Source organism: Eublepharis macularius, chromosome 9 (genome assembly GCF_028583425.1).
Source record: "Eublepharis macularius isolate TG4126 chromosome 9, MPM_Emac_v1.0, whole genome shotgun sequence".
In the NCBI taxonomy this organism is placed as follows: domain Eukaryota; kingdom Metazoa; phylum Chordata; class Lepidosauria; order Squamata; family Eublepharidae; genus Eublepharis; species Eublepharis macularius.
Window position 1 is genome coordinate 75,784,235 of NC_072798.1, and position 17,751 is coordinate 75,801,985.

The 17,751-nt window shown below is 42.5% G+C and overlaps 1 protein-coding gene across 1 annotated transcript in view; it reads right to left on the reverse strand.

Moving 5' to 3' along the window:
- Positions 1 to 17,500, reverse strand: part of PPP1R3A (protein phosphatase 1 regulatory subunit 3A) — a 31,243-nt gene extending 13,743 nt beyond the window's left edge. Inside the window, exon 1 of the mRNA XM_054989374.1 lies at positions 16,694 to 17,500. Within this exon, the coding sequence (XP_054845349.1) occupies positions 16,694 to 17,484 (791 nt within the window). The 5' untranslated portion in view covers positions 17,485 to 17,500. The remainder of the gene's footprint in view (positions 1 to 16,693) is intronic.
- Between the last annotated feature and the right edge of the window lie 251 nt (positions 17,501 to 17,751).

Here is a 17,751-nt window from a genome sequence, read left to right on the forward strand (position 1 = left end):
ATGCTGGAGTAGACGGACCACGGGTCTCATCCAGCAGGACTTACTTTATGTTCGTATGTTAAGCAGGAGTCATTTCGTAGAAAAAGAGCTGGAGGAACTCATTAGCATAACTCATTAGCATATGCCACGCCTCTTGCCATTGCCAGAAGTGTGTCATTAGTATAGCTGATTTGCATATGCCAAACACCCCTGCCACAGCCCCTATTCTGGCTGTTTTGGACCTGGTCTATCAAAGTATCAGAATAATCTATCACTCTCTCCTGGGAACTGTTCGTTCACTATGCAAAGACACTTCTATTAGAAAGCCTCAGCACTTTACCTAGGCCTCCTGTGACAGAATTTAAATCAAAGGTTTACTAAGTGCTGCACCCAGAGAGTGGAAGGGGAAAGGTTAAAAAACTGCTTGAAGGGAGAAAGATTGATAAGCTGCTCTCTCCTCTCTATGATTGGCCAGTGAGAAGGTAAGCATTGGTATTGACTAGTAACCCTCAATGTGAGAAATAAGGGAAAAATTTGCCTTAACTGGGACAGCTTTAGGTTTATGGAAATCTAAAGAGTAGAACTAAATTGTGAAAGCCAGCACTAACTTACACAGACAAGACAGAACTGGCAGGCCCGGCACCACCATTGAGGCCATGAGGCGGGGGGCGTGGGTGCCATGGGGCCAGAGGGGGTGCTGGAGGGGGTGCCAGGGGCAGAGGCGCGCACCATGGAGCTGGCGTGCCTGGCCCGCGCCGCCGCCACTGGCCAGCCCCACACCGCTGCTGCCGCTGCCACACGCCCCCGGGTGGGCACAGCAGCCACGGGCCAGGGATGGCAGGGAGCCGAGGCAGCATGCGGAGCACGGGCAGCCTCCTCGTGCCGTCCCACCCACCCACCAGCCAATGGCCCCCGGCTTTACTGCATGATGATGTCCTCGCGTGATGATGTCATCATGCAGTCTGGGGGGCGCGCGCACGCTGTGCACACATGCATGAAAGGGTGGCCGCAGGCACCAGAAACCCTGGTGCTGGCGGTGAGAACTGGGGCAGAGGAAGTAGTAGTGGAAGGAGACTCCCCTTCAGCCAAGTGAACAGGGTTATGTCTTTTGGAGAAGAATAATTCCTCCCCAGTGTCTAAAAAGGGGGGCAAGGTTGGCTCTGAGGAAGACCCTGGGTCAGGTGTAAAGGGAAAAGAGTGCTGTGGTGAAGTCAGAACACTTAAGGTGTAAAGTGAAATCTATGAATGAACTTTGTTAATGCAACCTGAATCTAAAACTACCAACCTCTCACTTTTAAGATCTTTAACTACTGAAACTAAGCTTTAAGAAGATTATTGTGAAGTATTCTGTTCTACAATCAAAATTTACCTCAACTTTTCTTTCCCTGCCTCTCTCTCTCTCTCTCTCTCTCTCTCTCTCTCTCTCTCTCTCTCTCTCTCTCTCTCTCTCTCTCTCTCTCTCTATATATATATATATATATATATATATATATTTTAAAGTGTGGGACAAAATGAACTTCAAATTATACCTAGAGACACAATACCAGAGGCTTCCCAACCACAGCAAGCAACCTTGTCTATTTTGGAGGGGAAAGCTGCCTCACAGTGGGGGAGTGAGTGGGGCTTATGTCATACCCTCTCAGTAGAGAATGTCTCAAATCTGTTTCTTTCTCAAGCATTGCATTTATACACACACAAATCCACCCACCCATTGGCATATTACTCAAACAGCACTGTAAGAAAAAGCAAATTGTAACATGCTTTGAGCCTGATATATCAACCTCATATGACCAAAGCTTGGTTTCCTCAGCTAAGAACACACAGAGAGAGAGGGAGAGTCAAAAGATGATAGATTAGAGATTTTGTAGGAAGGAAGTAACTTGCATACAATGAAAAACTGGAATGTTTGGAAAGGAGATTAATAAATTGGGGAACCATAAATGAATGATGCAATATAATGATAAATCTGAGAGACCCAATTGCTTATAAGAACAGCTGACTCTATTTTCTGGGCTGGAGTCTGTGTGTTCCATACTAATGGACATTCCTGTACTACAAGTCCTTCCCTATCTTCCATGGCACCCTGTTCTGATGTTACAATGTGCATATGACCAGGGCTTTTTTTCTGGGAAAAGAGGTGGTAGAACTCAGTGGGTTGCCCTCAGAGAAAATGGTCACATGGCTGGTGGCCACGCCCCCTGATCTCCAGACAGAGGGGAGTTTAGATTGCCCTCTGTGCCACTCAGGTCAATCTAAACTCCCCTCTGTCTGGAGATCAGGGGGTGGGGCCACCAGCCATGTGACCATTTTCAAGAGGTTCCAGAACTTCGTTCCGTGTTCCCCCTGAAAAAAAGCCCTGCATATGACTTTCCCTTTCTTATACACTTGTCTTAACATACTTCCTTATTTGTAATTTCCAATCACATTATCACATCCATGGATGAATCCTCAGAAGTTTCTAAATGTTCTATTATGGCCTTTCCACATGCCATTTAAAAACTGAAAATTCTCTGCACATTTCTTTCCTACACTGCTAATGAGAAGCCTGAAAAAATGCCAGTGTGAATATGAACATATGAAGCTGTTTTATATTGAGTCATACCATCTTGCCCAGACCTATCTTCATTGACTAGCTGCAGCTGTTGAACAAAGACACAGCCCTTCTACCTGAGATATTTTTTAAATGGAGACACTAAAGATTAACCTGGGTACGTTCTGCTAGGTTTTAATGTGAGTTATGATTCCTCTTTCAATAGAATTCAAGGCATTGAATAAACTCTTGGATCAGGAGCTTTTAACAAAATAGAATCATGCACATACAGAATGTGAAGATGACCTTACATGAAGAAGAAACAAGTGAGGAGGATTACTCAGGAGCCAGCCCATGAATATCTAAATACAGAAGAAAATTGGCATTACTTAATCTGACATACCTTCGAGTGATCTAAGACTGGTCAGAGGTACAATACCTCCTGTCCTATTCCTCCATCAGCCCTATAACTACAATTTCCAGAAGGAATCTAATTTTGCCACACAGCAGGCAAGCAAGAACAATGAACAAAGGGGAGTCACCTTTTCATATAAGGTCAAGGGTTCTGATTGAAAAGTCTTCCTCTGGGTTTACCACAAAGAGAAGAGTAACTTCAGAACTTCAGAAACTTACAGGTCACTGTGTCTCAAATTAGGGGTCAGCTTTGAAAAGGTATACCCTAAATGCAGGTCTATGACCCTTCCTTTACGGTGTGCATGGAGGGGGTGGACTTTCCTCGTTCCTCTTGAGGCCAGTAATGCTACTCAACCGGCAAGACACGTGGGGAATTGTTGAGCTTTCAAAATTATATTAGTCTAGAAATTTTAACCAAAAAAGTTGTGTTATAGATCAAACACCAAGAGAAAATACATTAACAAATGCAAACATCTTCACAAGATAACTAAGAGCGCAATCCTAAGAAGAGTTACTCCAGTCTAAGCCCATTGATTTTAGTCTAAGCTCATTGATTTCAATGTCTTAGACTGGAGTTACTCCTTTTAGGATTACACTGTAAAAAATAACCATAACTCTACTAATGTCTAAGGTTTAGAATATTACTAATTCATAAACATGCACAGCTTAACTGAAGTCACAAGGGTCTGGATTTCTTTAGATGGGTGATTTTAACCTCTGAAGGTGCCTTTCACTGAGACAGGACATCAGTCCATTTAAGCAGAGTTCCACCATTCTAAGGCCATAGACGCCAACTTGAGCTCTTTTAACTGGAGAAATTAATGAAAGTACATGGGATGAACTGTATGTAAAACATGTGTTTTACCACCAGATCATTGTCTCCTAATGCTCTTTCAGAACTACCGCAAGAAAATTATCTTTTTAAAAAAAACTTTGGGAGGTGCAGCTTTCTCTGGTAGATTTACATTGCAGTCCTAAACAATTACACCCTTCTAAGCCTACTGATTTCAATGGACTATGGGCCAAGCTACAAGTGACGAATGGCACTTGAACGGCAAGTGTATTTCTCCCTGTTCACTTGCCCTCCACTCAATCCACTTGCCGTTCAAGTGTCATTCGTCACTTGTAGCTTGGCCCTTAGAAAGCTGTAATTATTTTTAGGATTCTAGTGTTAACCAATTAAACCCCGGAGATCCATACTTAACAGATTTACTAATTTGGGTGATTCCAATCGAGATGTTCGCTCTGAAGCTGGCTGTGCTTAATCTGAATGTTAATTATGAAAAGAAAATAGAAAAGGAAGTAACTGCTTGTTGGACAGCCATGGATTACCACTTTATTAGGCATTTATTATTTCATTTACTAATCAGACTAAAAGAACCTTGTGGTTTTAAGGGACCATGGGTGACTTGAAGCATTTTATATCAGTTCTAGGGACAAGCTTCTTTTTATATTGGTTTACATTTTTTTGTTAATAGTTTCTCTTTTCTGCTTTTCCCTGTTGGTTTCATAAATTCATTTATACTATTGACACATGTACTTTATAATATACAAATTATATGGTATCTATACCGAGAATGGATCATTCACACACATATATGCATAAGGTATGATTATTTAATAATATACAATCAACACTTAAAATGTGTATATTTAGAAACTGTCACAAAAAATAAAGAATCATAGGTTCTATTGATGCAAGCTCAAAATAGGACTTTTGGATTAATACAGCATGTCTAGGAAATTTAGAATAATTCCCAGTAGAAACCCCCTTTGAGTAAGGACCCAGCAAAGATGGACCATTTTCTCAGATAGGGAGCACACCGAAAATATATGATGCTGTTCAAGTTATCCACAACATTAGTCAGTCTATGAAGATGTGAGTGAATGTGATGAGCAAACTGGCATATCAGAAGAACTGAAGGATCTAAAGTCAGCCACACTACTTTGTCCTTTCGGCAATGACATGGGGTTTCTCTTCCATAGGCTCAGGAAAGAACATGGGCTTCCTTTGGAAGTAACTAGCACTAAAACCACAACAAATTTTCCATAGCAGCAAAAGGAGCAGTGGTTGGACTTCCACTAAAAGGGTGTTTGCTGATGAGTCCAGCTTTCATGACATCAGGAGAACAAGCCTCACATGAAAACAGAGTTCTTGTTTTACCAGGCATGGTGTGGCCTGGCTGCTAAAGAATACCACTTATTTAAAGAGATGGCAGGTGAAAAATCAAAGATATATGCTGGTCATGTGAAGAAGCATTATAGATTGTTTTTGGAAGTGTATAGAGAACAGACAATGATCTTACCTAGCCATCCTTAACTGAGATTATGAACAGTTTTCAAGGAAGCCTGAAGGAAATGCAAACTTTAGAAGACTCTTTAGGCTGAATAGAATTATTTTTTTTAAATTACTTATTTCACTTTCTCCTCTCCTACCTTTGGATCTTGGAGCATGTCCCATAAGTTTTTCAACAGTGAAATCCTAAACAGAGCTGGACCCTTTTAATTCCACTGAAGTCAAAGGGCTTCTAACACTGTTTAGGACGGCGCGGCTCTGTAAGGCCAGTATGCTATACACTAAGGTCAGCTAAAGTTAGTCATCATGACTGGGTCATATTGAAAACAAAAAGATTTCAGTTAGTTGTGGGGAACCAGGTGCAACCTCTCAGTTGCTTGCCCACTTTCTTGCTGGTTACCAGTGACTGGCAGGAAATTGCAAGACACCCAGTAATCACCTGCCACCAGCAAGCACTCTGGGCACAAGTGTAGTGCATGTGCTCCCAGCAAATGCAACAACATCACTTCCGGAAGTGACACCATCGCACTGGCCGTGGGAGTGCTCCCACACTTTGCTTGGGGTGATTTTGGCCCCAAATGGACTGATCCTCAAAGAATCATCCCTGTGCAAAGAACAGGAGCACTCCTGCAGCTGGCACAATGACATCATTCTCAGAAGTGATGTTATCACATCGACACAGGGAGCACGTGCACACTTTGTGCACATTTGGAGAGCCTTCTACCAGTGAGTACTGGGTCCCCCCCTCCTGCCAGGAAGGTAAGGGGACCTGGTAATCTCCCCTGTGCCCCCCCATAACCCCCCTGTCCCCCAGGGTGAGCTTCAGGGGACCTGGCAAACCTAACTTTACCCCACCCTAACTTTTTGTGATTTGCCTCAGCCCTCAAATCAGCAATTATCTGATTGGTCCCAACTCATGGCAGCCATTTTATCCTATTACCTGTTCTTAATCTTCCAGAAATGCTTACTGGTTCAAGAAGATTAGGGGCTCCTGGTTTACAATCTCTGAGATCAACTCAAAAATTTCTGCATGCTAGGTTATTTTTATCAAAAGTCAAACTACAAAGTGCCTAATTCATCCCTTCCTATACACAAAACTCTGTGCATGGTTATTTCTTCCTTTCTTCCTGCTCCATCTTTTGGACCATGAGTAGTCTGTGTGTGCTGTGGAACAGTGATGCTTGTGGATACACATGTGGAAAAACTGCAGGGGAACTTCCCATTAGACATGTTAGGCCTGTTGCTGTGCACTCCGTAAATACAGATTTCTGAGCTATTCTAATATTAATAAAGAAAAACTGTGTGGCACATTGAATTCAGCATTGTCATGAAGTACACCAGAAGACAGCTATTAGTTAAAGGCCAAATCCAGCCAGTGTTCCTGACATTTCAAAGGGGAATGTGGGTACTAACTATTTTTATGCCCACGTCAGAAGGTGTTTGGAGTAATCCTTCACACAGTGCTGAGTATCATTAGTTTCTTGATATTCTTTGCTACTGTTCTAGATATGCACCAATTAGCTGTTACAGTCACAGACTGAAATAAGAAATAAGCACTCATGCTGTGAGGGATCTGACTTTTCAAGCGTGGTAACAAGTGTCTTCACCAAAATCCTCACAAGCTCAGTTTTTTAAAAAAAGAACAGCACTCGAGCCCTCATGTTTTGCAGAAACAGCTTGAAATTAAATAACCATGTTTGCTTAAATTCGAAACAATGTCTATAGAGGGGCCATACTGGTTTTTAGTGGTTAGTGAGCTGTTATGTATATTACTTGTATATTTTCACATAATGCTGATTCCTCCAGCAGATTTTTGTCAATAAATTTTGACAATAAAATGTATCTATGCTCCAGATTTTGTGAGATTTGCTGGAGCCAAATCAGAAATTCTGGGCCAAGCTACAAGTGACAAGTTACACTTGAATGGCAAGTTTATAGACTCACATGTATTCATCCCTGTTCACTTGTGCTCCACTTGCACTCCACTCAATTGAGTGGACTATACGGAGGAATACATGTGAGTCTGTTCACTTGCCATTCAAGTGTAACTCGTCACTTCTAGCTTGGCCCAGTGTTAGAGCAGCAATCTCAAGCAACGTTCTAAACTGCAGGGCCTCCTGGGACTATCATATAAAGAACTACCACTCCCAGAGGACCTTTTGCATTGGCAGGAGGGAGGCACACCTGGAGGGAAGGGCAAAACACCTTAACATCTTGGGAGCACATGCTGCTGCTGCTTCTGGTAGTGTCTAATTCACTCGCAGTCACACACTCCATGCTACCATGACTGGTGGTGTCTATAAACACAAATCAGGCAGCCAGAAATGTAAGGAGGTAAAAAAAGGGAACAAAAAGAAGCTAAAGGATATCAATCTACCCTTCAGTTTTTCAAATCAGACAAGGCCTTTCTCCAGTCAGGCAACAATACAGTAATTAGGGAAGCAAATGAATAAAATTAACATGAAAATAATTTAAATATAGAGAAGGTGGCAACAAAGTTTTAGTGAAGTGTGCATAGTCCTACAAATTCTTTCACAATGCCAGTGACAGTGGAAGATGCTGAAAGAAGTTTCAGCAAGCTACCCCTCCTCCTAGTCTGTGCCCCCCACCAATCAGCTGGCCAGCAGGAGAAGAAATGGGGAGACTTACCAGTTGCAGGACATTCTCAGTGGTGATATAATGATGTTGCTGGTGACGTGCTGGTATCACTTCCTGTATGCCGCAAAGTGACATCATCACATTGCCTGGTGAAGCCCTGGTATTTGGGCAAAAAACGTAAGAGTTGTTGCCTAAATACTAAAGTGGTTCTGGCAGGCCAGCAACATGATGACGTCACTTCCAGGAGGGACACTAGTGTGTCACCGGTGATGTTGCTGGCGAGCATGCCCTGCAGCCAATAAGAAGCATCCCCTAGCCCCCATGGTTGTCCTCTGCCTCCTGCTGGCTGCTGGGTGGATCTGAAAACCCTAGCTAACACGCATCAAAAACTGCGTTCTACAATAGACAAAGAACAATTAAGCTACCTAGTCAACTTGTCAACTGAGTATGAACTTGCAAAAGAAATTGACTTGGGTAGGTAGTTCATGATTTTGCAATGAAAAGGGTTAGTAAAATAAAGCTTGCAGTTAATTGACCTAATCTTTGCAGCCATATTGGTTCATTAGAATTGTTCTTTAAAAAGTCTTCTACAAGATAATTCCTTTTTAGTGATCAAAAAGTTACTAAATAGTTGAAGGACTCTCAGGCTGGATGTTATTAGACAACAGTTACAAAAGCAGGCATTTTTCTGAAATGTATACTATGTAGCAGCAATTTCTTGACTAGAACAATTTTTATTCAGGGTTCATGAGATTGTATGTATGGGTTGAAGGATTGTGGTGTGGGGGAGGGGTGCTTTACAAGTTTGTACTAGGCCTGAAGAAATAATGCTTGGGTTCTTCTGACTAGTTCTCCAACTGACTTTCAGGGTAGACTTTAAATCATTCCATCTCCATTAAGCTCCCTCCCCTCCCAAAACTCTATCCTTCCCAGGCACCATCCTTCAATCCTCTAGAATTCTCCATTCCAGAGTTGGCAATCCTACTTATAACATTTTCTCACATCTTTCAGTTTAGAAATAAGCTGACTAAGGGGGATCTTAATAGAGGTTTATAAAATTATGCATGGGGTGGGCCTTTTCCCCATTTCCTAGGACACTAGAATGCATGAGCATCCAATGAAGTTGATGAACAATAGATTCGGGACAGACAAAAGGAAATATCTCTTTATTAGATTGAGCTGTCTCCTGTCATTGGAGGTAGAGGTGGCCACAAGCAATGGTAGTTTAAAAGGGAATTAGATTCAAGGAGGAGAGGTGGACCCTAGGACGATGTGGGTTATTGTCCCTCTCATACGTATTGATCATGCTTCAGGGTTTCCTGCATTTCTGGCCCTCAGATACAACTTGGACATTGGTATGATATTTATAGGAACATCTCATCCAATTGCAATAAGAAATGTTAAACACACCAATTGGTTCAGTGGCTTATTGAGGAACTATGCCCTGAAAAAATGCATACTCTGCCCAAATCTCATTACCTCAGAGCAAGCTTTGCCTTTTTCTTCCCCACCTGAGCATGGAATAGAGAAAATAGTGCATTCCACTGACATACCCAGCCCACCTAGCTTGGACAGATATGCTGCCAAGCAAGATTCATCCAGCTCCTCCTTTTGCTCTGCTCGGCCTACCACTCTCAAGCCAGTGTGGAGAAGTGGGTTAGGACTGGGGGAGGGGGCTGGACTCACACTCTTTCTCAACTGTGTAGCTCAATGGGTGACTTAAGGTTCAGCCATGAAGGTGACTAGGTGGCTTTGGGCCAGCCTGCCTAATGGGGTAGTTGTGAGGATAAAATGAGGGAGGGTTAACCATGAATACTGCCCTCACCTCATTGGAAGAAGGGTGGAATAAAATTGTGATAGGGAGAAAAATATTCTCTAGTATAATTCTTTGCTCAGTTACAGAGCTTCGAGCCACTTACTTGGAAGAAAACACTATTCAGTTTTGGCTATGCAGAACATACAGTACCCACTAGGAAATAAGCCCCTCTAAACTCAGTGGATTTTCACTCAGAGTAAATTTGCTTCAGATTAGAGTTGTCATGAGGGACAACACTGAAGGAGCGCAGGAATATTTGTAACTGTAAGAAAGAGATTTAACTGGTGAAGTGCTGAAGATGATCATATAATTATTTTCTATAATATTATTTACAATTTTAGATCGAGTGCCTTACATATTTAATAGGTTGGCTGTTACCTTCCCACACCTTCCCATTGTTGGTTGAGATGCTGTGATGGCAAGAAAATATTCACGAGCCTTCTAACTGCACATTGGGTAAAGGTACAGGTAAAGGTAGTCCCCTGTGCAAGCACCGAGTCACTCATTATTGACCCATGGGGGGACATCACATCACGACGTTCTCTTGGCAGACTTTTTGTTATGGGGTGGTTTGCCATTGCCTTCCTCAGTCATCTACTGGCAACAATTGACCAATAGTACAGACCCTGTCTGAATATAGTAAAAGGTCAGTTTGTGTATGATTTTTAAAATTTCATAAATTGATGCATAAAAATTAAGCAAACACACAAGGGATGGCTTGTAGACCATAAAATAGGTGGCTGAATATGGTCTTGACTAGCCAGATCTTTGGTGATTGATGTTTTAGGCAGCAATCTTTAAGACACTTTTCTGGGAATAACACGAGACATTTCTGAGCAGGTCTGCTTCGGATTGCTCCCTAATAAGGTATCATTGTGTTTTAGCTGTAGAGGATAGAAGGAAAAAAGAAAATATGAAATTCTAGACTGCTTACACAGGTAAACGTATGCAAACGTTCAAGATTTCATGGCTGCCACAGGGCACCGGGAATCTCAGAAGCCCTGGACTTTGAGCGGCAGCCGGTGCTGCGACTGACCTAGGAGGGAGATGATGGGACTACAACAGGAGTGTTGCTGTCTCAGCTGTCACCCTGCAAATGCAAGGCCCTCCCTCACAGTGCCAAGGAACAGCTGCTCTGCCAGTAAAGACCTCTGTCCACATCATCACCTCCTAAGAATAGCAAAAGGCTGTAGCCAGATCCACAAGGTGGCTACAGCGTGCTCTTGCCATTCAGGCCCTGCTGCAACAAACTTGAACTACGCAAAGTACACCTTTCCCACCTACGCTTAACTTTTATCTAGAGACATCATTCGTCGCTGGAAAACCATAACATAACAATGAACATCCCCATTTCACAATAGGAGACAGAGGAGTCGCCTCTAATTCCACGAAAAGTCTGCATTTCTGACATATTTTTCCCATTAAAAAAAAAAAACTTTCTCCTATGTTGCACCGTCTCACTCAGTTTGCATACTTGGTCCACAATCTGACAGATTAGCCCACAGCTCACTAGCATCTTCAGCTGATGTCATTCCCAGATGCCATCAGCACAGATGCAGCATTATAGAGTCAAGATATGGGATTATTATTATTATTATTATTATTATTATTATTATTATTATTATTATATTCGATTTTTAGTCCGCCCTCCCTGCCAGGCAGGCTCAGGGCAGAGTACAACATTTCAAATTACATAAATACAGTTAAAAACAGATAAAACAGTATACAAATAACATTAAAACAACTTTATATAATACAGCTTCTCTTCCGATGGCGATGATAAAATACTGCTTTTCAAGCCCTGGCTCATATGTGGGGTGGTGGACAGATCTTTAGTGTGGCCAGTGGGGGCCCAACCTAGCCTCCACCATATGTCTGGCAGAACATCTCTGTCCTACAGGCCCGGCGGAAAAATAATAAATCCCGCTGGGCCCTGGTTTCCTCAGACAGAGAGTTCCACCAGGTCGGTGCCAGGACCGAAAAGGCCCTGGCTCTGGTCGAGGCACACCATGAGCTCGCAATCACAATAAGATCGTCATTTGCAATAATAAACTTGATGGCCCCATGCTAAGCAGTTGGGAAGCAAAATGCAGCCAGCCATAATGGTATCTGCATAGTTAGGCGATTCCCAGATATGCAAGAAAATATTGGCTTGTTAATTTAGAATAACAAAAAGAATTCATCCAGTGTCTTGACAGTCAATGTACCTCTGTATTGCTCTTGAGGAGCAGTAGAAGACTGAGAGCCAAGCTACAAGTGATGCCTGACACAGGTTGGACACCTGTCAGCTTCCCTCAAGTTTTGATGGGAAATGTAGGCATCCTGGTCTTGCAGCTGTAATGGAGAGCCAAGCTGTAAAACCAGGACGCCTACATTTCCCATCAAAACTTGAGGTAAACTGACAAGTGTCCAACTTGTGTAAGGCGTCACTTGTAGCTTGGCTCTGAGTGTTTTTGGTGGAGGATGGGGAGAGGAGGGACAAGGGAAAATAAAACGTGTGAACCCTTAATATTATAGTATCCTGGATGGAGAGATTAGGATCAAGAGATGCACATATCAGGGTGGGGTGGCATACAGCCCCTCTGCCTGCTATTGGCTTGGCCACAGTAATGTCACAGAGTCTAGAACAAAATATCTGATTGTTAAACATAACTACAGAAACTTTAGGATGTCATTGTCAGTGAATTGTCTTTTGTCAAACCTGTTCTTGCTAGAGCATCAGCAAAGGTTTCTGGATGACACCTTGTTGGAGCAAGTCACTTTGAAGCCTTTTATTATTTTATAAACAAAACAAAAACATCTGATGCCTTTTTGGTTCATTATGTTAAATAATCACTTTATTCATTCTAATTATACCTGTTCAAATGCCGTTTTTCATGGCTTGTTCATTTTGATCGGCTTTGCTGGGAAACATGTTTCTGGCCGTAACACCGCTCCCACCCACCCACCCCCAATTTGGACTAAATTGTCATAAATTGTACTCTGCCTACTGAGGGATCCTCCCTGACAAATTCCAAACAGAGCAGAGAAATTATCCCCATTTAAAATGCAATTAAAGGCATATTTGTGGCTTTAACATGGCTCAGTGGTACAGTGTCTGTTTGGTATGCAGAAGGTCCCAGATTCAATCTCTCGCATGTCTACTAAGGATTAGGCAGTAGATGATGTGAAAGACCTCTACCTGACACCTTGAAGAGCTGCTGCCAGTTAGCATGGACAGTGCGCTGCCAACCTTGACAGACCAATAGTCTGAGCGAGTGTAAGGTAGCTTCATGTGTTGGGACTAATCTGGTTCAATTGGCATAGAATAGTGCAAGCTTTCATGGTTCAGGTGGCTCTTTCTGATGAACAATTCTAGTAAGCATAAGATTGTGGATGCTCCCAGCTTAAAACACATGCAATTAGAAGAATGAAGAGAAGCCAGCGTTATTACAACATGCAGAAAACTTTAGGCTGGGCTAAGTTATTTTTGTTTCTAAGCAGTAAGTAGTTTTTACTACATGATTTCCCCTCCTTTCTGTCTATATCTAACAATGCTAAAAGTGTTCAGTGTCTCCCATGGAAGCAGTTCTGGACAGGTTACCTTTCAGCTCCTGGTAGCACATTTCTTACCCTCTGTAGTTTTTATTCCAAATATTAAGAACATAAAAACATAAGAAAAGCTTGCTGGATCAAATGAATGGTCTGTCTAGTCCAGCCTCCTTTTTCACAAAGAGGCCAACTAATGGCTCTAGAAGGCCAAACCAACATGGCATAGAGGCCAAGGCCCTCTCCTGCTACTGCCTCCCTGCACTGGCATTCAGAGGTTTGCTGCCTCTGTATATGGAGGCTCCCTTCCTCCTTAACTTCAGCTCTTATGGACCAAGCCAGAGATGACATTGGAAGTTCCATGAATGGAGATCCCAATATTTGTTGTTGTTATAGTAACAACAACAACAACATTTGATTTATATACCGCTCTTCAGGACAACGTAATGCCCACTCAGAGCGGTTTACAAAGTATGTTATTATTGTATTGTCGAAGGCTTTCACAGCCGGAGAACGATGGTTGTTGTGGGTTTTCCAGGCTGTATTGCCATGGTCTTGGCATTGTAGTTCCTGACATTTCGCCAGCAGCTGTGGCTGGCATCTTCAGAGGTGTAGCACCAAAAGACAGAGATCTCTCAGAGAGATCTCTGTCTTTTGGTGCTACACCTCTGAAGATGCCAGCCACAGCTGCTGGCGAAACGTCAGGAACTACAATGCCAAGACCACGGCAATACAGCCCGGAAAACCCACAACAACCATATGTTATTATTATCCCCACAACAAAACACCCTGTGAGGTGGGTGGGGCTGAGAGCCAAGCTACAAGTGACGCCTGACCCAGGTTGGACACTTGTCAGCTTCCCTCACGTTTTTATGGGAAATGTAGGCATCCTGGTCTTACAGCTTGGCTCTCCATTTAATTGAAGTTTACAGAAACCCACACACACACCGAGTGGAGGGGACGGGGGGGGGCGCCTGGTGACAGCCCGACACCTGCAATCCCCTCCCAACCGCATATTCTCCCTCCCATAGACTGCCGCTCTGTAAACTTCAATTAAATGGAGAGCCAAGCTGCAAGACCAGGACACCTACATTTCCCATCAAAACTCGAGGGAAGCTGACAAGTGTCCAACCTATGTCAGGCGTCACTTGTAGCTTGGCTCTGTGAGAGCTCCAGAGAACTGTGTCTTGCCCAAGGTCACCCAGCTGGCTTCAAGTGGAGGAGTGTTGTTGTTAAGTAAGGGCCAAGCTACACATGACGAATGACACTTGAAAGGCAAGTGGATTGAGTGGAGGGCAAGTGAACAGGGAGAAATACACTTGCTGTTCAAGTGTCATTCATCATGTGTAGCTTGGCCCTAAGAGATGTGTGGGACCACAGTATAGATCAGGGCTATGGATTGAGGAAAGAGTGATTAAACTTATCCCCGGGTTCTTTCTCCATCCTGAAACCACCCCAGGAGTTGCTGCTTTCTCTACTGGGAAAACATTCGCATACTGATGGAATTGACCTGTTCCTGTGATTACCTTGGAACTGAGTTCTAAGCATGGAATTCCCAGAGCATATCTGGTGAACAGGATGGAGGGGCATACAGGGGACACAAGGACTTTGTAATGTACATGTCAAAAAACACCCTGGGTGTAGGGGTGGGTGGGAAAGTAGTTTGTAGCAGCAGCCACACACCCCTGTGCCCAAATAGTGGGACTGTTCACCACCAGCCTCCCCATCCAATTTTCTTCCAGTCCTGCAAAAGTTGTGGACACTCTCATAGTTCTGCAATCCCAGCAATGCAATAAAAACATATAAAGACCTGGTGAACCATTGTAGATTCAGTGTGGTAGGTCATAGCATGTGTGCATGAGACCAGTGCAAGAATGCCTGCAAAACTATTAGATCAGGATAACTTTAACGGTCTTGCCAGAGCACAGGATATGGAGAAAGGCAATTTAAGAATCATATTTACATTTTTTTGTGGGTTGAGATCCAATGATATGTCCGGATAAATAGGCAACATGTTTTTCAGAAACTTTTTTCTAAAAATTGGTAATTTGTATTAAGCAGCCTAGCCAAAGAGCTGCTTTATCTTCAATAGTATGGTGTGGGTTAAGAAGATGCATCCTAAACCTTGCAGATGGTGGGGTGTGGAACATAACCATGTAATTCTGAATGGAGACTTAACAGGGAGACTTAACAGGAAGAAGGCTGCTCCAAAGAAGCAGTCCTTCCAATAGTGTATCCATATACAACATCTCCAATGATATATACTTTGGCTCATAAGTAAAATCTCAAAGTACAAAACCCTAAAATACCTTCAGGTTTATCTACCAATGCAGCCAATAATTTTACAATAATGTAACACAGTAATTTCTTAAATGTGTTCACAGAGTTTCTTTGTAGCAAAGATCCTTAACTGCAGGCACAGAGCCCATCCCAGGCACGTAAAGAAATATTGCTTGCTTTCCAAGGTAACAAGATGGATATGGTCAAAGTGTTCTTTAGAGAAACAAAACTTGCCAGCAGGCCATTCTAACAGGTAGCACAGTTGGACACTGGCCCATCACTTCTTCTCATTCCTATCTCAGCACCAAACAACATGAGATCATGGGGGACCTGTTCATGGATTTTCCCAGTGTTTGAAAAAATGGAAATAGTTGTGCAGAGATTCATACTGTTGTGGTGAGAGGGGGTTTAACTCTTCCTGACCACATGCTTTCACCAATCAAGACCAACCACATCCATTACTATTAAGGAATTGACCACAGGCCCCTTCTCTTGGCTTGGTTCACTTCCCAGCTAGGGCTAACAGCAGCATGGGGAAGGGACGTTAGGTCACTTTCTATAGGCAACACCTGATTCCTGGGGCACAATCCCCACTGAAGCCTTGCACAGCTGCTATTTCCATTTTTTTTAAATGCTGGGAAGAATCTTTTGCAGATTTTTCAGCATACCATCTAGTTTGGCTTTCAGGGTAACATTCAGGCAAATGAATTGCTTCTGAGGGCTTTATTTTGACAAATATAATATAAATAACTTTAAAGACTGCTGTAATGTTTTGAAAATTACATGTTTTGATCCATCACTAAATCTTATTTGAACTCCATAACAACACCAATTTAGGATTATAAAAAACTCCTAGAAAGGAACAGCATCACATCTTACTGAGATCAAAACCATCCCAATTTTTAAACATTCCTTAAAAAGCTGATTCACCTGAATAGCTGTCATGCCATTTTAGTAATGTTCAGCTTGGTAATACTCTACCCCAGACTACTTAAATTTCCTCAAAGTGAACTCTGGAAAAAAATACACTGTAATATATATATTTTTAAAAAAACAGTTGTGCAAACTGACATGTCCTATTAATGGCAGTACCACAGATGAGAGCATGATGGGGGGAGGGGAATAACCACAACAGATATCAGAAGGTATTTTTAAAATCTTCTTATCTGATGAAGTAATAGCGTCTCTCTTAAAGGAATGAATGAAAAGAGTGTTTAAATCATTAATAAGCAAAGGAAAGATACAGCCTTACCTGTTCAGCACTGACTTTAAACAGCCTTTGATGTATTTATCGGTATCTTCCTGGAGTTTAGTATCCTCTACCGGTGCTGTTTCCTTTTTATGACAGATCAAAGTATAATTATGGTGGTTGTAGTTTGCCCAAAATATCCCTGCAGATGTCTCGTAACGTACACAAAATTCAACTTTAGCGCCATCTCTCTGATAAGGAGGAACCAATGAAATCTTGAAGAAGAACTGGTCGGTCTCACCATCACAAGAATTAGGTACATATTCCGCTAAGATGTCATAATAAGTCAGCCAATTGTCCAAGGACATCCTAACATAGACCAGCTTTTCAAAGGAGATATTTAGAACACGAATAATGCCCTTCATACAGGTTATCCCTGGTAGAAACTCTATGGACTCTAGCCATACTTTCTGTGCACGCACTTTTTGCAAAAGCTCTTCTTGTGTGGTGGGTAGCGTAAACAGTGGAGTTAAATAGAATTCCTCCACAGGCACAACTTCATCTTCTAAGTCATCATTTGGTAATGTAGTTGGGACTTCCCAGGTATCAAACTCCTTAACAGATACAAGGTCATAACCAAATGCATCAGCAAATGAAACTTTTCTTGCAATGGTAGAGGGGGCTTCTGGCTCCGCTTCTTCAGAAGAATCTGAATTCCGTCTTCGGGGGCTGGGTGAGAAACGAGGCTGAAATGCACTTTTAACATCTTCATCTTCAGAAAGAGAATCATTTAAAGTAGGAACTTCTAATAAGTTCTCTCTACTGATCTGACCAGGTTCTTCAAAAGACTCCATTGGGTTCTCTGATATAAACTGAAAGAGACCCGTCTGACTAGTGGCAGCTGATATTTGAGACCCTGCAACTTGGAACAGAGATTAATGTTACAGTTGACATTGCAGAAGAGACTCTGTTCTATTAATAGGAGCGATGGCTTGTTAGATATGTTAGCCTGTTCTACAAAGGCCTCCAATCTGACAGCATGACTGTGAAAATGTCCAGTTTGGAGGCAATATCTACCCGAACATTCCCATCATGTAATACTCTGAACCTTGGTTACCATT